Source organism: Melanotaenia boesemani, chromosome 21 (assembly GCF_017639745.1).
Source record: "Melanotaenia boesemani isolate fMelBoe1 chromosome 21, fMelBoe1.pri, whole genome shotgun sequence".
In the NCBI taxonomy this organism is placed as follows: domain Eukaryota; kingdom Metazoa; phylum Chordata; class Actinopteri; order Atheriniformes; family Melanotaeniidae; genus Melanotaenia; species Melanotaenia boesemani.
Window position 1 is genome coordinate 16,373,446 of NC_055702.1, and position 22,677 is coordinate 16,396,122.

General features: G+C 37.2%; 1 protein-coding gene and 1 long non-coding RNA gene across 10 annotated transcripts; both read left to right on the forward strand.

Moving 5' to 3' along the window:
• The first annotated feature begins 248 nt into the window (after positions 1 to 248).
• On the forward strand, positions 249 to 1,658 carry LOC121632177. The gene is made up of 3 exons (XR_006008893.1): positions 249 to 353; positions 1,319 to 1,430; positions 1,528 to 1,658. It is a non-coding gene; the product is annotated as an uncharacterized LOC121632177 (long non-coding RNA).
• A 3,072-nt stretch (positions 1,659 to 4,730) lies between these two features.
• Positions 4,731 to 22,202, forward strand: LOC121632873 (serine/threonine-protein kinase BRSK2-like). 9 transcript variants are annotated; one of them, XM_041974657.1, is made up of 19 exons: positions 4,731 to 6,138; positions 6,262 to 6,356; positions 6,571 to 6,656; positions 7,661 to 7,801; positions 8,085 to 8,201; positions 8,482 to 8,515; positions 8,976 to 9,044; positions 9,146 to 9,292; positions 9,793 to 9,824; positions 9,946 to 10,110; positions 10,569 to 10,672; positions 11,433 to 11,586; positions 11,704 to 11,764; positions 13,038 to 13,314; positions 13,514 to 13,562; positions 13,650 to 13,773; positions 14,109 to 14,319; positions 19,189 to 19,278; positions 19,527 to 22,202. In XM_041974657.1, exons 1-19 carry the CDS (start codon positions 6,054 to 6,056, stop codon positions 19,736 to 19,738), a joined length of 2,253 nt encoding a protein of 750 aa, XP_041830591.1. In that variant the 5' UTR covers positions 4,731 to 6,053; the 3' UTR covers positions 19,739 to 22,202. The 9 variants fall into 9 exon arrangements, with proteins under 9 accessions (XP_041830591.1, XP_041830584.1, XP_041830587.1 ...); XM_041974650.1 differs by having other exon boundaries at positions 10,569 to 10,666; positions 12,684 to 13,314; XM_041974653.1 differs by having other exon boundaries at positions 10,569 to 10,666; positions 12,684 to 13,314; positions 19,539 to 22,202.
• The last annotated feature ends 475 nt before the right edge of the window (positions 22,203 to 22,677 follow it).

Below are 22,677 nucleotides of genomic sequence, written 5' to 3' on the forward strand. Positions count from 1 at the left end.
GATACTATAGGTTGATGGACATGAATGATGTGAATGAAAGGAGAAGGTGTGACAAAATGTGCTTTAACTAGCTGATTTGAAGTCAAAATTTAGAATAATATTTTGAATGAAAAAAAGTCAGTTTCTCGCTGCTTTCCTCTCTCAAGCTTATCATGCACGGTCACTGTCGCTCCCCTCCACCTCCCTCCCCCCCCCCCCCTCCCTGCGTATATTCCCCTCCATCTCCATCTGTAGTCACACTTGACTGCAGCTCTAGCAGCAACTCACCTCCAACTCCTTTCTGTCAAAATGCCAGACTTTGACGATGCTGTGCCAGCACCGTGCCAGGTTATCAAGGAAGACACTGACAAGTGGTGAGTTCTGAAGGGATTGATGTACAATGAAAACTGTTTTAACAAATACTTTAAAAATTCTAAAATGAAACTAAGCCTAATTTTCTTCATTGAATGGTGGCCACTTTGTTTCCCTTTGAACTTGTCTGGTGTGGCCACTTTTAGAGAGATCTTTAACTATAATTAGAGTTAACACAGAAAATTGAACAGTTTCAGTAAATCCACATCATATGTGGATGTAAGGACATGTACAGTAAAGGAAATTCTACAGTAACACACATGTCTGGAGAAGCACAAATAGAATGAAGGTTTAAAATAGGCTTCCACGTGAAGGCTGGTACATAACAGGCTGTTGGTTCGTGTTACATGTATGCAAGAAGCAACAGATATTATGTGCATGTCCACGTGCAGCAGCGATTAATGTCAGCAGAGCTGCTGTGCAGATTATTCACTCATGTTTTCATACTTTACCAGCTACAGATAAAAGCTGCTGTGCAGGTTTAAGCTGAAATACATTCTTATCAGGTCATAATTGAAAAATCCCTTATTTAGAGCCCACAGTTTCACATGCCTATTTATCTAAACTGATATTTATGGTGCTTCTTTCCCATCCTCTCTATACCAACCAGTTGAGGCAGATGACAGCCCTTCCTCTTGAAGTTTTCCATTTCACTTTCCCCCACCACTCTGTCCATGGGAGACTGAATAGAAGAGAAGATACTATGCAATCTGCTGATTTTCTTTGGCAGTTATTTTTTTTTTAAGAATTAGTTTATATGGAGACAGTTATTTTAAAACTGATCTAATGTGGATCATTTAATGGATTTTTTCGTTAATTTGAATTAATTAGACTCATGCTAAAAGTACCTTGAGAAGACTGTTTTGAATAGGTGTTACACAAATAAAGCTGAATGGAACTGAAGTGAATATCGTGTATGTTTAACAAAGGAAAATGCAAAGAGTTTAAATCAAATTTTACGTTTCAGTGTCCGAGAGAAGGGAGCAGAAGACTGCAAAGATCTGATTGATGCATTCCAGGTCTGCATAAAAACTCTGTCCGAGGGATCATAACATGTAGTGGATCTCATCTTTAAAAATGTAAGGTCACAACATTACTACAATCAACAATTTTTCCTTTGTTTTTACATTTTTACATGTTTTATTATTATAAATAATATTATTATTATTCTTTTAGCCAGTGCTTCAACTCAACTGTATTGGCAACTTATTACATCGGATTAAACCACCTGAAAACTGAGGGGGGAGTGAAGATTCTGCACTACTGATAATATAATCAATGCACCTGTGAATGTGTATGATATTATTAATATTATAGTTTAGTTATGTTCAGTAATATATCGCTGATCCACCATAAATTTGTATGTATTAAATTAACAACAAAAAAATAAAAATGTCTACATGCAACATTTCTTTGGCAGCGGCAGATGATATTATGAGGGCATGGTTTTTTGTTTGTTTGTTTTTTTGTTTTATTTATTAGGTTTGCTAACTTTTGATTGGAATCCATTCGCTGGTTGAGCAAAGGTTTCTACAGGGAGTAGTTACTGTTAATAGAATTAAGAAGAATTTATTAATCTCTGTTTAATCTCCACAATAGAACCTGCACAGAGAAGTCTAATGTTAGCTTTTTGGTCTGAGCTCTGACAGTGAGTGTATTGGGATTATTGGAGTGTAACAATTAGACTGGGAATGTAAACAGAAAAAGATGTTTTTTCAAAGTTCATTGGAAAAAAAGGAAGCTGTTCAGTGGCGAGCTTAATGACACGGGGGAGAGGTTTTCTTAATGTTTACAAAAACAGGCAACAATCATTTTTCTTTTCTGTTCTTACAGCTGAAGACTGACAAGTTTTGTTTAGGTTTTTCTTATTCTGCTTTGCTTAATCAAAACACGAAAGCATCATTTTTACAGACTGTATTTTATGTAAATGTAATTATTTAGTCTTAAGGTGGGTAGGCCATGTCTCCTGCTGGGTGTATTTATTGCCTCAGAGAAGGCCTGCTCTACACACATTATTTTCTAATCTCTAAATCCTAAGAGCCAAGCAGAAAGTAGTTGGATTGATATCTTTTTCTGTTCTAATTCAGCAATGTTAGTGGAGACAAATCTGCCTGGCTGTGTGAAAAATCAACCAGCTAGGCACAGATGAAGATGAGCTTTAGGGAATTATCCACCCACACATAACATTTCAAATTGCGTTTTTAGAGATTTTAATTGCACTTTGGATGAAACATTCAAATGTCCTACTTTCCTTTTTTGTAACGCTGTCATCTCTGTATGGTTCTCTTGAATCATCAGCCTGTTTTTAGATGAGCAGGTCTGTGCAGTCACCATTCTTTAAAGAGTTCTTCTGCTCATTATACATATATATATATATATATATATATATATATATATATATATATATATATATATATATATATATATATATATATATATATATATACATATACATACATATACATATATATATATATATATATATATATATATATATACACACACACACATATATATGTAGATATATATATATATATATATCTACATATATATATACATGTTGCTGTTGGGATACCATCATTTTCTTATTTGTTTATTCGAGAGATAGTGAATATTTAGTTTTAAATTATTCAATAAGTTAATGCTTACAATTCATTTATTTGACTGTTTTCACTGGATATTTTTGCACTTGATAATATAATAATGTAGAAATATATAAAATCAGTTTGTTTACAGTACTGAGACAGTAAACCATAACAGGTTTGACAAGAGTCAGCATGGACAATATCAAGATCCAGAAACTTAGTTCATTAATAATCATTAAATACTCCACGTGTTCCTGTGACTTTTCTTTTATGATAACGACAACAATCTATCAAGAAATACTGGGTCTAAAGATCTGTATAGCGCTTGTTAATTATTGAAAGATACAAGTACAATTAACAAAAGTTTTCTCAAAGTAATATTCGGAGGTACAATGCAATGCAAAAGTCTTGAACCATCATGATTTAGATTTTTTTTACTTTTTATATTAAAGACATACTTTTTTTCCTAATCTTATGACTTGCTCTTGAACAATATTTTTCTAGACCCTTGAAGGTCTTTCTGAGTTTTACTCTGGACATTAATTGGCTTTTTTATTCATTTTTGTACCTGGTTACTTTCAGAGTATGTGATTTTAAGATGTTTTGAACTAAAAATCCTTCAAGCAAAAAATAGCATAGACATAACGTGCAGAGTCCTTATCCTGTCCTTAAATTATGTCCCAGGAAGACAAATGAATATGTCTCAGTGATAAAACACTACCTACTGTTGTTTACCAAAGCCTAATCAGACATATTATCCATTTAAAGTCCACTGTAGGTCCACAGGAAGAGAAGCAGGGAGAAACGACAGAAGAAAGGGACAAAAGAAATCAGGTCTGATGGAGTGATGAACATTCCCTATAGAACCTGGGCTTCCACATGACTGAAGCAGTATGGATTCATGTTGACTAAACGTAACTGCAGTCAACTTCCAAAGAAGAGATTTCACCTTGAAAAATGTTCCTTTAGATTACTAAAAGAAAATACAAAAAAGAGGGTTCAGGCAGAAGAAAAACTTTATGTATTATTGTCTATGTATTATTCTATATTATGTATATTATTATTTTATTATATTATCTTTTATTTATTATTTTATGTATTATTTTTCCAGTGTACTTCTCTGTGTATTACTTTTTATTATTATTATTCTTGTTGCATTTTTGTTGTTATTTTTTTGCTCTGTTTTTTATTTGAGACTGTAATGCTTGTTTATGGACCCCAGTCTTTGCAGCTAATGGAGATCATTTTAAATAAACAAACAAATTGTGGTCATACTAAACACCTACTTTCAAGCTCATTAGAATATGCACAAACTTTGTTTTTGCTTCAAGTTTTGATTAGATTATTTGACTGCTGGATAATATTTTAAGTTGCTGAGGAGATAAAAACCTTATTTATTATTTTAGTACCTTATGTAGGCCTACTTCTATTTCTGTAGATACATTTTATTTGCCTTTGAAATAAGGTATAAAAGAAATTGAAAGTAAATTTTGCAAAATTTAAAATTTTGTGAAAGCAATTTATATTTTTTCTTTTCAAATAAAGTCGCGTAATTCTTAATGTTTTAGATCATCAAAGAAGTTTCAATTATCTTCTGAATAATGTGTAACTATCCCTATATTTTAAAAAGGGCGAAAAGGCATATGGTAACTGACCACATTTAAGGTATCTGACGTAAAATGAGGCCTGCAGTTACAGTAAATCTCTCCAGCAGCGTCCCATCCGCAGCCGCTCGCGATGTTTACACACGTCTTTCATAGTAACATAGAGGGAGGTGTCCGCTGCGGCTCATGGGGCCCACAGTGTGGCCGGTGTTGAGGTGGATGCAGAGATAAGCGTATTTTGAGGAAGATTGGGAGGAGGAGGCAAGAGAAGGGCGGGGGAGAAGAGGCAAGAGGAGAGAGGATGGAGAGGGAGTGAGACCCGGATGCTGATGCGAGTGGGGCATAGGAAGGAAGAGGAGAACGAAAATATCGATTTACGGCAAGAAAACGGAGTATCATACAAGGGGCCTTTGCCTTGCATGAACTGTAATTAGAAGTGAAGTCGGGGTGAAAGCAACTGATAATCTTGCGGGCCGATTCGTGTGTTTTCACCTGTGTATCCGCCGCTGAGGAAGGAGGACACGCCAAAGGAGAGAGGAGAAGATGCTGTGATCCGCTACTTGCAGTGATGTAGGGAGGCAGAGACGAGTAGAGGCTGGGAGGGGGAGGACTATGCTACGCTAAAGAAATGGATGTTCGGCGAGGAATACGCGGTTTACCTCGAAATATTGCGAGAATGTGGCGGCCGTCTGATAAATATGACCATTTGGCGATGCCTGGAAACTTCAGACGGTGTGGGTTTTTTTGACAGGCGGCGCGCGCGAGACAGCACTTGGTTGAGGCGTTGAAGCTAAAGCTAGCCTCGCTGCTGTGTGGGAGAGCGGCGGCGAGGCTAAAATAGCATGTTGTTGCACCTGTAAAATAGGCCTGACAGAGAAAATAACACTGGTTTTCATTTCCAGCGCTAGCCTCAGCTGTACCTACTGGACATTTCGTTGGTAACATTCAAACAGCAAATGGCATAATTTTTTCCAGCAGAGGTGGAAAACTGTCTGTTCAGCGGCTATAGGTTTTCCTATTAACCGTCATATAGTTAATGTCATTCATGTGACAACGTGCAAGCTATAGAAATAAGCTAATGTATATAAGTAAAATCATTAGTTTCCTTACAGCCCCTCACCATGTTAAGGTAGGGTAGTGGTCAGTATTTAACGCAGAAAACAGTCTTGCAACTTACTAACGTCTCAGTTTTTCAGCTTCAATCTTGCAAGCTATTTTTTTTTATTTTCTTGTCATGTTGACCCTGTCCCAGAACCAGGAAATATCTAACTCGAGTTAGATGAACACCCTCCATCTTTAACATTTATATGTTGTAAAGGTTTGACGTGCTTTTTACATGTTAGTAATGTCAGAGTAGCGGTGTTATCCCTGAAATAAAAGGCTGTCACTCTAAGTTGAGCATCATGTTGTATCCTACAAAAACTACTTTTTAAGCTGTACAATATTACAGTATTTGCAATAAACACAGTGCAGTATCAGTTATTATTGTGTATTCAACTCCAGTAAGAGCAGTATGAGTAAGGAACTGTCTCTGAGTCAGTCAGCTCAATATGTTGGGCCCTATCGACTGGAGAAGACTCTGGGGAAGGGACAGACAGGTGAGAAGATGTAACAGCTTTAGAATATAAAATTTTGAAATCTAAAACTTATTTTTCCTCTAGAATGATTAAAAAATAATCCTCGCTGCATTTTGTTATTTTACATCTCATTTTGTCTTTCAGGACTGGTCAAACTGGGGGTCCACTGTATTACGGGTCAGAAGGTAGCGATCAAAATAGTCAACAGAGAGAAGCTGTCTGAGTCAGTTCTGATGAAGGTACAGTGTGCTGCCTTTGGCTTTGGTGCTCACAGTGATGATAAACTATGTTAAACTATAAACAAATTGTTTCAGATTCTCTGTATTTCTATTTTTTCACCTCTCTTAATTAATTAACCTCAGTCCAGATGCTTCGGTAACGCCACTGGCTTCTGTGCCGCTTTAGTGTCTTCATTTCTGTCTTTTTCTATATCCCTCTGTTCTGTCTTACTAGGTTGAGAGGGAGATTGCCATTTTGAAACTGATTGAGCATCCGCATGTGTTGAAGCTGCATGATGTTTACGAGAATAACAAATACCTGTGAGTTCCTTCTGCATTCACAAGAGCCTGGACCTTGCATGCATTTTAACTCAGTACTGATCTTTGGATTGATATGAGTCGAAACATCACTCTAAGAATGGTACGGAATTTGACGTCCTTATAGTAATTCTTAGTTTTAAAAGTGTTTGATTTTCCATGTTTTTTACTCTAATATGGTTAAAGAAAACTGTTGCAGGAGAAAGTTGACTGAAAGAGATTATGGTCAGTGTTTAGATCCTGGAATCGATCATAAAAAATAATAAAAATAAAAACATAATGATGACCAGTTATGTTATCCCGGAAATAACTGATAATTTAATATTTAATGCTTAAATAATGTAAATATAATGATGCTAATTGTGAAATTAAAAGAATGAAATACGCACAATGTGTTGATGATATTGTGATAATGTGATTTGATCTCAGCTGATTTAAAATACATAATTAATAAAATTTTTTGGGCTGTTGTATTCACTGGATATTACAATGATATTATTATCATGGAAGCTTTTGGCCACAAAAAAACTGACAGTGCTTACAAGAATATTCAGGGATTGCAACTGGAATGGGAAAAATATTGAATTGAAAATATATAATATAATATAATTGGATAATACTTTATTAATTTCTAAAAGAGATATTGTTTTTGCAGCATAAAGAATCAAGTCTTAGAATAAAGAATATATATCAATGATATCGTAGAAATATCCTAATTAAATGGTGAAATTCTTACACATAGGAGGCAAATGGATGAAGGTGTGGCTATCAGACAAAAACCCCACTCTAAAGAAACCCTTATGTTTATTTTGGCACCATTGTGGCTAAAATTGGTGATATTTTTGAGTAAAACGACATGCATTAAACCACAGTCTGCAATGCTGAGGTCAGCAAAAATTATTAAAGTTATATTCAGATATAGTCAATAACATTTATTGTCATTGTCCACTTTCTGTCTTGTAGAGATGTAAGTTTCATGTCGCACTCTTGTCCTTGTTTGTCATCAGGTATCTGGTGTTGGAGCATGTGTCAGGAGGGGAGCTCTTCGACTACCTGGTGAAGAAGGGCAGACTAACTCCCAAAGAGGCCAGAAAGTTCTTCAGGCAGATCATCTCTGCTTTGGATTTCTGCCACAGTCACTCTATCTGGTTGGTTTTTTTTTTTCCTCCACGGAGCAGTGTTTCTCAGATGAAAGCTTAGTCATATGCACAGTGTTGATTTGAGCTCTTCTGCTGACTTACGAAACTATTTTAAGCCTTCTCATTTAAATGATAAAGAATCAGTGTTAGTTTGATGTAATAAATGAATGAAAAACCTGTGATGTTGCAGTTTGAGCTATTATTAAAATGCCTTGTCAAACCCATTCTGTTACATTTAAGCTAGAATCCATGTATCCATGCAAGACTAGTAGTGTCTGGTGTGTTTGTCTAGTCACAGAGACCTGAAGCCGGAGAACTTGCTCCTAGATGAAAAGAACAATATTCGCATTGCAGACTTTGGCATGGCCTCCCTACAGGTGGGAGACAGTCTGTTAGAGACCAGCTGTGGGTGAGTAATTTCTCAAAAAGTTTTCATTCATAAAGTGTATAATTAGTAAATTGTAATGAAAATTGATGTATTTTGCCTAAAGTATTCTGTAGAAACAGAACTTGCCATTAGCCACAGAAAATAAAGACAGTACATGACAGTTGTGATAAAAATGAATATAGCATATCTGTACTAATTTATTTATGATCCTTTAGCTTTTCTGTTGTTACCACTCCTACAATACTCTCATTAGTTATAAGCATGGTTATTCTTCTTACAACCCATTTCCCTTTGATTTCAGATCACCACATTATGCCTGCCCTGAAGTTATACGGGTAAGTGACTTGGTCTGATACAGTGTCTTCCTCAGATGCCCCCACCTGTGATGAAAAAGAGTAAATGTCAATAAATTATTAAATTCAGAGGCAAATACATGAACAACATGAGCTGAATGACACTAATGATCTGAAAATCATTCAAATTAAATGTAAGAACTCTGAAAGGACTCTTAAATCTGTTGTTTTGATGAGGCTCATCTTTGGTCAGAGTCTTTCTAGCACTTAGCACTCCGAAGATTATCTAGTCCTATTAATGAAATGTACTGCGGACTAAGATTGACGAAGTGCAGGAATTAAAATGGATTACTGCATTTCTTTTGACAGTAATATAGTCATTATGTAATCTTGTTTAATCCTCAGTTCAATTTAAATGATCTCAGTTAATGTTGGTAATTATTTTGAAACATTTGTGTACTCAGGTTGGTTAAAGAATTTATGTGCATTCTGCCTTTGGTAGGGGGAGAAATACGATGGGCGGAGAGCAGATGTGTGGAGCTGTGGTGTCATCCTGTTTGCTTTACTGGTGGTGGGTTTTTCCCTCGTGTTTTCCTCACGATCTCTTCTTAAAAACCATAGTTTATTTATATCATATTTGTTTTTTGTTTCCTTCTTTACGCTCTCCTACAGGGTGCCCTGCCTTTTGACCATGACAATTTACGCCAGCTACTGGAAAAGGTGAAGAGTGGGGTGTTCCATATGCCCCACTTCATCCCTCCGGACTGCCAGTCTTTGCTCAAAGGCATGATTGAGGTCAACTCCGAAAAGAGGCTCACGGTATTTTACTGATCACGGCAAAGTCTCATGCAGACAAAATATCTACCCATGTATCCCTATTAAATTTATGAGTAATTTTCACTATGTAATGATTTAACAGAGCATTCCTGTTTATCTTCGCGTTTACTCTTTTTTTTCTACCTTTAATTCTAATATAAACTATTTTTTTTAAATGGAGGATTTCATTATAAGTGTGTTTTAGATGCTTTCATATTGTATTTTTATGTTTTTTTGCAACAGATTTCAGTCAGAAAAAACAGTTAAATGCTGGGTTCACATGATAGTTTTAGATTGGTGTTTGTCTTTTATTCTGACAAGCATGACACAAAGTTGTTAATTGCCAGTTGATGTACAACATTAAAAGATTAAATGTGCAGATGTGAAAGAAAGAAAAAAGGGGGAAAAATCAGGTAATGTAGTGTGAACTGTTTGCATGGCTCTGGAGCCATCTGGATGACTGTATGAACTAATGGCCCCATCTGCCCTGTCACCCCTTGCAGTTAGAGGCCATCCAGAAACATCCTTGGTATCTGTGAGTATCCATTCATTTTTCTGCACACTACTTGACTTCAAAAGTGATGCTGCATCATGTGTAATTTAACACATCTATGTTGTTACTATGTTTTGTTGTCGTGTGTGCATGTGACTCACAGGGGCGGTCGTAATGAGCCATGTCCTGAGCAGCCTCCTCCCAGGCGAGTGTGTGTGAGGCGAATCTTGTCCCTAACTGAGCTGGACCCAGATGTGTTGGACAGCATGCACTCACTGGGGTGTTTCAGAGACCGAGTCAAGCTCACACGTGATTTGCAATGTGAAGAGTAAGTAGCTTCAAATGTGGCCTTTGTGAACGAAATATATAGTGTGATAGCCATGTAATAAACACCCATCCCCTATTTGTATTTAATATTTATTTAACAGTTTTTTAACCTGCTTTTTGTACTCTGTTTTTCTGTATTTGAGCTGTAGTAACTCACAAAATTCCCCATTGTGAGGTCAATAAAGTCTTATCGTATCTTATTTAAAATTGTGAATCCAAAAGGTATAGTATTCTTGGAAAAAAGAAAAAAGTAAACATAGTTTTTGACATCACATGTTGCATTCAGCCTTTGTTTGATGCATGTTTTGTGAACACTGGCTAAAAATCCATGTTATAAACTCAGTTGTTAAAACACAGGCTAATTTTCCCTGCCTAATCAAAATTTTGTTTTCTTCTAAATAGTTTTTCTGTATATTATCTCCCCCATTTAATTTCTTTTGCCTTCTCTGTTTGGCTCAGAGAAAACCAGGAGAAAATGATCTATTACCTACTGCTGGACAGGAAGGAGCGTTACCCCAGCTATGAGGATGAGGATTTGCCTCCACGCAATGACATAGGTCAGTCATTAGGCAAGTTTTGCAAGGCAAGTTTATTTGTATAACACAATTCAGCCACATGGGGGATTCAAAGTGCTTTACACAATACAACAAGCATAATTTAACATTAAAAACAAAGAAAAGGGGAAAAAAAGAACATTGGATAAAACAGTATGAATCAGGGGGCAGGGGGGGATTTTCTCAGTCTCCATCACTGAGTCTGCACTCTCTCTCATTATCTTTGCCAGTGAATTTGAGGTTTTATCTTTTTTTATGGTTTAAACTGAATAAAGTTTGACAGCACATTCTACACGGATTAAAACATTATTTACAATAAAATATAAAGCAGACTGGAGAAAAGACAAAGGCTTGTGTATATTTGTCCTCCTGTAAAATGTTTGTTTTTTTTTCGGCACAAATACTTTTTTTGTTTTGTTTTTTATTGTAATATGACACATTAAATGTTATGTCTAGACAAATGGGACATTATTGTTATTTGTGAGGTTCATACCACACTTCACAGAACATTTCTCTTCAAGGCAAAACCGAGAGAAGACATTTGTTCAGTTAAAGTCACAGATGGTGCAGTGAACAAACAGCCTTTGGAAAAGCTACTAATATCATATTAACTTCTCAAAAAGACCTGCCACTTGTATTAGTTCTTTAACAATACTGTTAAGGCCTTTTTGAGAGCAGTTCCATTTGCACAGTTATTCCAAAATATTATTAAACAAATATGAACTTTAAACAGATCAAATCTGTGATGCATTTATTGTGGTGTTTTCAGCAGACCCTCCTCGAAAGCGTGTTGACTCTCCTATGCTGACACGCCACGGTCGCTGCCGTCCGGAGAGGAAAAGCCTGGAAGTGCTGAGTGTTACTGAGCAGGGGTCTCCTACCCCACCTCGCAGGGCTCTGGACACAGCTGCACACAGCCAGAGGTACAGTGTATTATTCTTATACATATGCAGTTTATACACTCTTGAGTTTAGTCAAAATACAAGAATTCTATTTTAAATAGTTTCTTGTTGGTAATAAAAACATTTTTTTATCATCAGGTCTCGCTCAGTCAGTGGAGCTTCAAGTGGACTCTCTTCCAGCCCCCTCAGCAGTCCCAGGGTAAGGGTCTGACAGGCAACTTCTCATGACTGTATACATTGCTGCTCCTTTGCTTTTAAGCATGAATAAATTATGAATTTTAAGTAGTCTAGATATATTTTTCCTAACTTTTACTTTTAAGTATTGTTGAAATTGTTGACAGCAATTTAGTATCAGTTCTTTTTTCATTTCATAATATTATTTTCAAATTAACATGTGAGGTTTTGTGGTTCTGTTTTACTATTTTAGTATAGCTCTTATTTTTAACATATGAACAATTTATTGCTTCACTTATTCTGTTGTAAAATGTTGATGTGTACTGACCTTGCAGTTCCCTACATTATACAAATAAAACAAAGAAAAATCAGCCACTCCTTACAACCCCCCAAATTTTCCACACATTAATGTTCTCGGTCATTTTTACACATCATCTGAACACCGGCCCCTCAAATCGAATTCTCACCCAACACAAGGTTTGCATTTTCCTCTGTCTCCATGTCACTTCACATTCACTTCATGCCTGTTACAGACAACTGTTTAGAAAACCAAACCATTAAATGGGATGATTTATGGACTAGTCTGCTTTTATTAGTTTCAGAACTGTATTAACACAGTACATGATGAAGTAAAGAAGTCAGAATTTAAAGCACTTGCTTTAGAGTTAACTGCCACTGTCCTATGTCTCTGCATTCTTAAGCCTGTTACTATCACAGCCACTACTAAATCTTCACGTGCACTGACCAAAGTAAAACAGCCAAAAAGAACGATTTCATGATTAGCACTGGCAGAATTGCATTTAGCACTTTCACTATTCACAAGATGCACTTTTCTGTCATAAAGCATGATATTCATTTCCATTCTTTCTCCATTTTCCATCTTTTCTCTTTCTTGTTTTTCATCTCTCTCACCCCTCTCCTCACCCTACAAACCCATTCCCCAGTCCTATCAAAGCCCCGTCTTTACTTTCAGCCAATCAGATGTCACCTCTGCCACCGCTTCTCCCCTCACAAAGGATTCCAAACAGGGAAATGCCACCACTCCTCGCTCAGCACGGGCTCATGATAAGCCCAAAGCTCCCCCCAACCCAAAGACTCAGACCTTGCCCACCAAAGGACCCACTGGCCGACCCTGTCTGCAGCCCATCAAATCCTTGCCTCTGCACAACCCATCCTCCCGCTCGCCTTCCCCTTCCCCACTCCTGTCACCCATTCCCCGTTTCTTCTTCCCTTCGTCCTCTGTCCTGAAGTCAGTGACTAAGAGCTTCTACCCAAACTCTGCCCACTCTGTGCCGCAGGTCACCCCCCAGGGTTCTCCGTTGCCCACACCTTTGGGCACCCCTGTCCACCACCCTCACCACCCTTCCTCTACCCCGCCCTCCTCTTCCTCATCCTCGTCCTCCTCACGGGCAGAGGGAGGGGGAGGGGTGGGTTCGCTGTCGCTGACCCCGCCATCCAGCCCTGGAGGGGGAAGTGGTATGGCGGCCAGCAGCTCCGCTCACTGGCGGACTCGCCTCAATTCTTTCAAGAACAACTTGCTGGGCTCACCACGGTTCCATCGTCGTAAATTACAAGGTGGGTTCTGGACGTTAATTGTAATATGATGTGGGAGTTTGATCTTTTTTTAACACATAGGAATGGAACAACTTAGATTAGTAATGGTTTCTAAAGATGTCCTCTTGTGCTAATAAAGCTTTTTCTTTCTTTCAGCATACAGTCAGTGTTTTACATTGTTTTCCAGACAAATTTTAATTTAAGTATTTGTCTCTCACAGTTCCTACATCAGAAGACATGTCCAGTCTAACACCAGAATCAAGCCCTGAGTAAGTCACATTCCTGAACTTTTCTCACTATTAAACTATCTGTTTGCACTCTGTGTTTTTCTTAAACTTTGTGTTTTCTGGCTCAAGACTGGCCAAGAAGTCGTGGTTTGGGAATTTCATTGGATTGGAGAAAGAGGAGCAGATCTTTGTGGTGATCAGAGACAAACCTCTAAGTTCTGTCAAAGCCGACATTGTCCACGCTTTCCTGTCAGTGAGTATCTGAGGTCTGTCTTTCGTGCCTCTCATTGTCAAGTTTTACTTGTGCAGAGCATGGCACTCACGTAAAAGACTTCACATGCAAGGTCATGCTGTGCACCTCATTTCTTTCATTATCTCACTTTCCTCTTTATTAAGTTTTTTTTTTTTTTTGATCTTGCTCACTCGTGGCGCCTAGATGCACTTTTGCTTTCACCAATGGCTCACTCTTTCTCTCTCCTCTCCTCACCCTCACCCTTTGTCTCCCTATACTCACGTTGGCCCCCGTACCTCTCCTGCCTCGTAAGTCTGTCGGTCTCTCTGCTTCTTCTCTGTCTCCCCACCACACAGATCCCATCTCTCAGCCACAGCGTCCTCTCCCAGACCAGTTTCCGGGCCGAGTACAAGTCCTCCGGCGGTCCCTCCGTCTTCCAGAAGCCCGTCAAGTTCCAGGTGGACATTGCCTTTTCCGAGGGCGAGAGGGAGCGGGACAGGGAGAGGGCCGAGAGGGAGGGCAGGAGGGAGACAGGAATCTACAGCGTGACATTCACCCTCATATCCGGCAAGTGCAGCAAAATACAAGCCTGCAGCATTGTGAAAATAAGTTAGCATGATGAATATGAACATATTAGACTTAATTTATTTATTTGTAAGTCCTTAGAATGGTTAGAGAATTTAAAGGTATGCTCATTTTCTTTTTTGTGGGAAGAGTTAAATAAGAGGATAGATTCCACTCTTGTTATATTAACTTAAAGCCAGAAGATAATAAATAATAGGGATGGGTGATACCAACATTTTACCTTTTGATATGATACTATTAGTTTATGACCAACACTGATACTTTTTGCCCCTTAAAGGAAAATTAAACAATTGTACAGTTTGCTTTAATATTTTTATTGCGAGGGCAATATGAAAGATCAATAAAAGTCATGAACATGAATACTTGAAAGGAATGCTTATAAAATGATAATTAAATATATCACTGAGGAAATTAAATGAAAATAACATGGAAATAACCTTTTTAAAATTATTATATAATACAGTATTTGAACAACAAATTAGTATAAAATTAATTTCTTAGATTGAAAGAACATAATCCCCAAAAGCCCACATTAAACCTGTAAAATATTCAAATAGAATTGTCACTAACACTAGCTTCGTTGTCACGATATCTGAAAGTCTACCAATTCAATTTTCATGTTCCGTTTTATTTTTATATCGCCAACACAGAACAAAGCCATTTCATGGCGCTTTACAGACAAAATCAATTCAAGCCAATTCATTGTGATCCAATCAGTGTTCACACAAGCCATTTTATAAAAGATTATAGCCTAGCTAAGGAAATCAGTGGACTGCATCGAATATTGACTTTAATTCTGCCTCCTGAACCCAAACTGGGAGCTGGTGTCATAGGAGAGGGGCCTGATAGCTGAAGGCTCTGCCTCCTATTGTCCCCATCTTAGAGACTTGAGGAACCTCAAGTAAACCTGTAGTCTGAGAATGAAGTGCTCCTTTGGGAATATATGGAGCTATAAGATCTTTGATATACAATGGAGATTGGTCATGGAGTCCAGATTAATTACATAGACAGTTTTGTCATGAGTTTTTCAGGTCCAAAGACAACAACCTCAGTGAAATTCTGAGTATGCCAGTACTTCGTCTTTAAGAAATTCATTTTATCTGACAAATTAGTTTCATCAGGATTCATAGAAAAGTATATCTGAGTATCATCCGCATAGCAATCACTGTTTCTGTTATGCCACCTAATGATATTACCTATTTTTTTCTTAAATTTAACTTATTTGATATACTTGGTTGTGTATTGTTTAATTTTCTTTTCCTTTTTTTCTTTCTAACAATGCTGTATATAAATCTGCTCCAATAGTAGAAAAAAGTTTTGTTTTGTCTGCTCAAAATAAAGCACATCAATCAATCAATCAATAAAAGAAAAATGTACAACATGAAAAGTATTGGCCCAAGTGCAGAACCCTGAGGAACTCCATGACATACTCTGGTGCCTGAGGAAAACTTATAATTTACATTAACAAACTGAACTCTATCAAATAAATATGACTTAAACCATCCTAATGCAGTACCTTTAATTCCAAAAACATTTCAAGCCCCTGTAACAGAATGTTGTGATCAATGATGTCGAATGCAGCACCACGATCTAGCAAGATAAGTACAGACAGGAGTCCTTTATCTGACTTTACCAGACTTTCTGTCTCTGTGCTATGATGAGCTCTAAATCCTGACTGAAACTTTTCTAACAGATTATTTCTGCTCTAATGGGCACATGGAATTGAAACCATTTAAAAAGAATAGACATAAAGGGGAGGCTGGATATAAGTATATAATTAACTAACACTCCTCGGTCAAGAGTAGATTGTTTTAAGTGAAGGTTTGATTACAGTACTCTTAAAAGATTAAGGCACATGTCCTGTCAATAGAGGGATATTGATCCAATCCAATACAGATGTATTGATTAAGGGAAAAACTTCCTTAAATAGTCTGGTTGGGATGAGGTTTATATGAAGCTGTTATTCTGGTTAACTCAGAGAGCTGAACAGGACAGAAACGGCACAATTAAAAATTTAGGTTCTACAGACGTCTCTAAAGCTGCTGTGGATGAGACATCAGTAATGGGAAGGAAACCATGGACTTTTTCTCTAATAGAAACAATTTTGTTTGTGAAGAAACTCATGAAGTCATCATAGCTCAAATCTAAAGAAATACATGACTCAATGGCTCTGACTCTGAGTCAGCCTGACTACAGAACTGAAAAAAAATCTGGAGTTCTTTTTCTCTATCAGTGATGAATAATAAGCAGTTCTAGTCTTACGCAGGGCTTTCTCATATACTGTTAAATTTTCTTTCTAGACTAAGTGAAATTCTTCTAGCTCAAATTATTTCTAAACACCTTGATGTCTGCTTTAATGACAAACTACAGAACTTTTGCAATTTTCCCAGTGATGCGCCCCATAATTCGTCATCCATCTTGAACCCACCTGTACTGTGAGCTCTCTCCAGTCCAGAGACATTCACAAGTCCTTTTTTGCAAGTCCAAGTCAAGTCTCAAGTCTTTGAATTCAAGTCCAAGTCAAGTCCCAAGTTTTTAGTTGAAATGAATAATCTACCATGCAATGCCATCTAATCTGCTTAGAAGACTGTATTACAACATCCAAAGAATTTAAAATCCTTACTTACCTGATATCTACCAGCATTTTGGAACAGCACTCTAACCTAAACTGACAAATGTGTCCCTGTCCCTCTCCTCTGGACAATTTCTTGGCTTTACTCAATTTGAAAAACCTGTAGGCCTAGATGAACATTGAAATTTACTTAGATTATTAAATATGCTCTTAACATAACTTATCCAACAGTTTTTAATGTGTAAAAAAAATCCACCTGCACTTACAAAGAAATGTTAAAAGCTTATATTGCATTTCACAGGTTTTTTTTTAGAACTTGTCAGCTTGTTGAGTACTGCACAAGCCTCTTAATGACCCATTAATAATTTGATTTAAATGTACTGCAGCAGGTAAACGTAAAATCTGCAGGAAAGTGGTTGAAGAGGTCCACTGTTGGTGATTCCTGTATTAGTGCATCTTAAACAAATCTTAATATATTTTTAAGGGGCTTAAAATAACTATGAGTTGAGTACAGAAAAAAATCATTTTAAACTATTTAAAATTGAGAAAAAACACAATATTTTAATTTATTTAGATCCACTACTTTCAGGTCCAATAAATATGCCTTACATTCCTAAATCAATAACAGTTGTACTCTTCTAGACCCAATAAAACCATGTTGTTTACAGTGGGTTTGATCCCAGTTTGATCCCAGTTTAACATCATCATGGTAAAGTTAGTTTATGGAAGCTGTGTTCAGTAAATGTCTCGTTCTTCTTCTGAACACATTCAGTGGAGCTAATCTGATGGAGTTAACATTATTTTAGTACAAAGGTAGTAACAAGCTAACATGTCCATAGCTGTGGCACTAAAGTTGCTGCTAATATAGATGCTAACATAAAGCTTTCATATAAAACTGACTAACTTCTCCAGGTGTGTTTTAAAGTGGATGAAGGTGGATGTGGTGGACCCAGCATCCTGTATTTTAATACCACATACCTTCAGTTTGCTGCTCTATTATCTGTCCCTTTTATTAAGTTTTTAAATACTTGAGTGTGTGGACACGTCTGTGTTTGTGTGACGTTACGTCAGTTGTTGCTGGGGAAATGACAGCACACAACACAAACAGCAGACTGGAGATCAGAGAGAGAAGATCATGAAGAAAAAAAAACATAAAAGAAAGAGTGTTCATGAGTCTCAAATTTCGAGTCCAAGTCAAGTCTCAGATCTTTTGAGCGCAAGTCCAAGTTGAGTTTCAAGTCACTCGCCTTAAGTGCAACTCGAGTCCGAGTCCCAGATTCGAGTCCCCATCTCTGCTCCAGCCAGTAAAAGACAGTCTTGTTTTGACTCTTGTCTCATCTCTTGTCTCTGTCATTCTATTCCTCTTTTCCTCCAATATCTTGGATTTCTTCAACCACAGAGCTCATTCAAAACAAACAGTGTGTTCATATCCATTTGCTAGTGTGTGACATGGTGCGTAAAGTGCAATGTCACGCCGCATAGTAATAAAACTAAAAAGTTGTATAGTGCAATTTCTCAGCCTCAGGGAGCTCCTGGACAGCAACAGCTTCAACAAAGCACATCGTCACTGTGCCATCAAACGAGTCCGAAACGCAGAGTTTTTAGGTCACCAAATTGCATAATTCGTCTTTGAAGTTTGTAGCTGTGAATTTAACCAAGAAGCCTGGCTCTTTTGACTGATTATCTTCTTTGTCAGAGGTGCAACACTGTCTAGTGTTGTACACATTGAAACTGTTCTGTCAACAAGATGATCAGCCTGTTTAGGAGTAAAGCTCAGATGGTTTCTTTCTCTCATATTGACCTGTGACATTGTATATATATATATATATATATATATATATATATATATATATATATATATATATATATATATAAAATCATGTGACTCAAAATAAATGGAAGTGATATAATGGGTTTGGTTTTCTCTTGTAATTTTAATTGCCTAAAACCTTTAGAAGTGAAAATAAATAGCTTGTTTTGTATGAGCACAGAGCTATTATGATAGCTATAAAAGTAATGAATCCAATATTTTGACTGGCAGATATGGAAGTATTGATTCCAGAGTATCAATACACCCATTCCTGTTTAAAAAGCTTAAGACAAAGACAGGACCCATGAGAGGGATTTGCACAAATACTATTTATCAAAAAGGTTTAAACTATTTATTACCTTGTAATCTTCAGTTACTTTATTTTCTTTTTTCTGTAAACACTTCTTCAGTTCACTGTTGAAACACTTCCTTTGCTAAGTTATGTGTGTCTGCCGTGACGTGTCCCCAGGCCCGAGTCGCAGGTTCAGACGGGTGGTGGAAACAATTCAAGCTCAGCTTCTCAGCTCCCATGATCAGCCACTGGTACAAGCCCTATCTGGTGAGATTGCTTATGAGAAAAATAAATAAAACCTGATTTTTTTTATGAATTCATCTGCAACTAAGTAGTTTTTAATTTCTTATGAAGCAGTGGGTTGTGTGTAACCACCTTAAATTCAGTTTCTGACTGCTTCATTTACAACATGTACCTGAAGCCAGACTTGTTTTTTTAATGTTTTTATTTCCATTTCTAACATTTTAAACATCCTAGCATTTCTAGCCAAGTTATTTTCCTGTCTTCTTCCACTGATCCCTTTCCAGATGAGAAGAACGGCCGGCCCCACGGGACCCCCACCCGCCAAAACTCAAGGCGCTCTGAGGGTGGGGGCGACAGGTGCGAGTGGGGCGAAAGAGCAGACGGCGGAGGCATAGGAGGCAGCGGAGGAGTTCTGCAGCGCAGAGGCTCGGCAAAAGAGAGAACCCGACTGCTGTCCTCTAATGGAACCCAATCCCAACCGTAGGATAGAAAGTGAGACCATGCTGCAGGATGCCTAAATAATACCAGAAAACAAACTGTATAACTTCATCTCCAAGTATCCCTGCAAGCCATGAGCTCCTCCTATTCTTCCTTGACTACGTTATTGAAGGTGCTTGACCATAGCAAGGATTGAGCCTCCCTCCCATAAACGCATTTCTTTTTTTCTTTTTTTTTTTGCCAACTTCACATTCTCTTAATATTTTGGATCATCAGGATTCCTATCCCTAAATGAGAAAGAGTGTTGAAGAACCATCCTTTGATGAAAAAAAAATGTGAATGAATAATTTGGTATCCATCCATCATATACACAGCTTCACAGAACAAACGAGGATTTTTGAAGTGCTAATGTGCATGCCAGTTAGCAAACCAGCCTGCTAAAGGATGCTGAGTTAGGCTAGTCTATCATGTCACTGTAATACGGTATCTGACACCAAAAAAAGTTGCAGTCTTGTGATGGTTCTCAAGAATAATTTTTAAATTAACCAGTGCGCTCATATCACTCTCAAGCAAAATGCACATAACATACTAGTCCATGCTGAAAGAAGTATATGAATCCCTCCAGAAGAACCCTGAAGAGTTAGCAACCTGCTACCACCTGACTGAGCGGTGATGAGTTGAACAGGAGGTCTCGTTTTTCACAAGAGAAACTCCATCCTGGAATTCCAGCAATGACTTTTCTTCAATGTAAAGAAAACCAACAAAGTAAGCTAAGTAAGTGAATGTGGAAAAAAAAAAAATATTTTTATTTAGTTTTATTTTATGTTTACGTAAATCTTTTGAGGATGTCAGTAGCACAGTGATCGTAGTGAAGATAGCCATGAAAACACTCCATGGCGCTTGAGAGGAGCAGCTGATCACTTGCTTGTCAGCAGACATTCAATTAAAGATAAATGATTATTCTGAATTTCCTTTTTACTCAGAGACGATATGAAACAGTGCATCCCAGAATTTGCATTGGATCCTAATTGCTCTGAAGCAGTGTTTTTGATTTGAACAGAAATATGGACATTACTGTATTAAAAAGAAAGAAAAAAAAAAACCACTGCGTAAATAGTTCCATGAACCTCATCAGAGCTGTTTGTGCCCAGACTGAATGAGAAGAGCATTCCTGGCCTTTGGATCTTACGGAAATCGCCATTCTTGTTGAGCTTGTCTCCAGTTGCCATAGTATTCACGCACTGACTTGTAACAAAATAAAAGAATCACAAACAAAATTCATCAGTGGACATTTTCATAATGCCGGACTTACAAGGCTTGCGTCGTCGATTGCTTGTTGAACAAGACTTCAGAATTGGAAGCAAGCGGCTCCTAACCCTGTGCTCATCCCAGTGTTCACCAACAAGCCAAGTAGTTCATCGCTGCACCTGAGCTCGTCAATGAGTGTCGCACTGTCCTGCAAGCAGACGTAGCAACTCGGACATTCATGTATTACTCCAGTACTCTTATCAGACAAGTCAATGTTCTTCACCAGTCTTCCATAAAGCACAATATGCAACAAAAGTGCAGGATGTTTTAAGAAAGACACACAGTGCTACAAGCCTATTTGTTATAGTTATTTTTCATTTGTAATTTTCCAAATCTTTATTTATCATCTTATTTATTTATTTAAGTTATGTATTTATTTGGATGTCATGTATATGTTGGCTAAATTCAATTTGAAGTCATCAAAAATGCATCAATAACAAATCCATGAATCCTGCTGAGATTCGTTTTTCATCACCCCCCCCCCCCTTCATTTGCGCATTTCTCTTGATGTGAAAGAATAATGTTGCTAGCAGTTCTGACAGGTGGATCTTATCTTCTGTCTTCAGTGATCTTTGTCTGTATCTTGCATCTCTTTTAATCATGCTTATCTCTTGTAACTTAAATCTGTGTGAGACAGGTGATTTAAGACTGAGTGAGAGTATCCATAAAACTTTACAGTAGATATATTTTGAGCTGATTATGTATGGAGATTTTGGCCAACCCAACAATATTAAGTGAATTATCCAAGCCAAACCCTAACAGGCACATGATTTCTCCTCCACACTTTGAGTGCTTGCTGACTCGCTTCAACTCTTGCTTTCATGCTTTGTCCCTTTGTCTTTTCTGTCTGCCTCTTCACTTCTGTTGTGTATTCATTATCACAAGGGAAAATGTACAAAGTTTTTTGCTTCACTGTCCATACACATTTTCTGATTGTTCACTGTCTTCAGTTACATCTGTCACATCACCTTCACTTTCATTGACCCAACTCTGGCTAAGATTGTAAACTATTCTCCATTCATAAGGGTCAGTAGAATAAGGTGTTTAAAAATGAAATGTCTGTATCATAATTTAAATATAAAAAGTGCACTATTATAACTATTGCCTGTGATAAAAAAGAACAATTATGATTGAACTGATGGTCAAAATAAAGAGAGATCCACCTTATTGTTATGGTTACAATAATAAACCCTAAATTCATATGTGTGTCTATTTAGTTTTTGGGTTAGAATTATTTGTCTTCATTTGACTTTTTTTTATTATTATTTTTTTATATTGCACTAATGCTTAAAATATTTTTATCATCTATATTCTAGATGCAGACATTTATATTTTGTACTTCCAAATTAGGGGAGAATACTGAAAACCTGTGACATTAATGAAAAATATTACAACACTAAAAATACTTTGGCAAATAGTCTTTCTAAACAAAAAATAAGTTACAGGTTTTCTTCTCTTATGGTGTCTTATTTATTTATTTCCTTTGTTAAACTGAAGTTTTACGGTGCTCTTGAACGCATCTCACGGCCTTCAAATGGGGCGCTACTTCACACAGACATACAAGTGTGAACGTGGTTCTAGAAAAGTTTGGTAGGTGGACTTGTTCAGCCCTGAGAATCTATTAGAATAGTTGGAACTCAAGTTTTAAACACTGACTTTAATCATAAACGTTTGTGA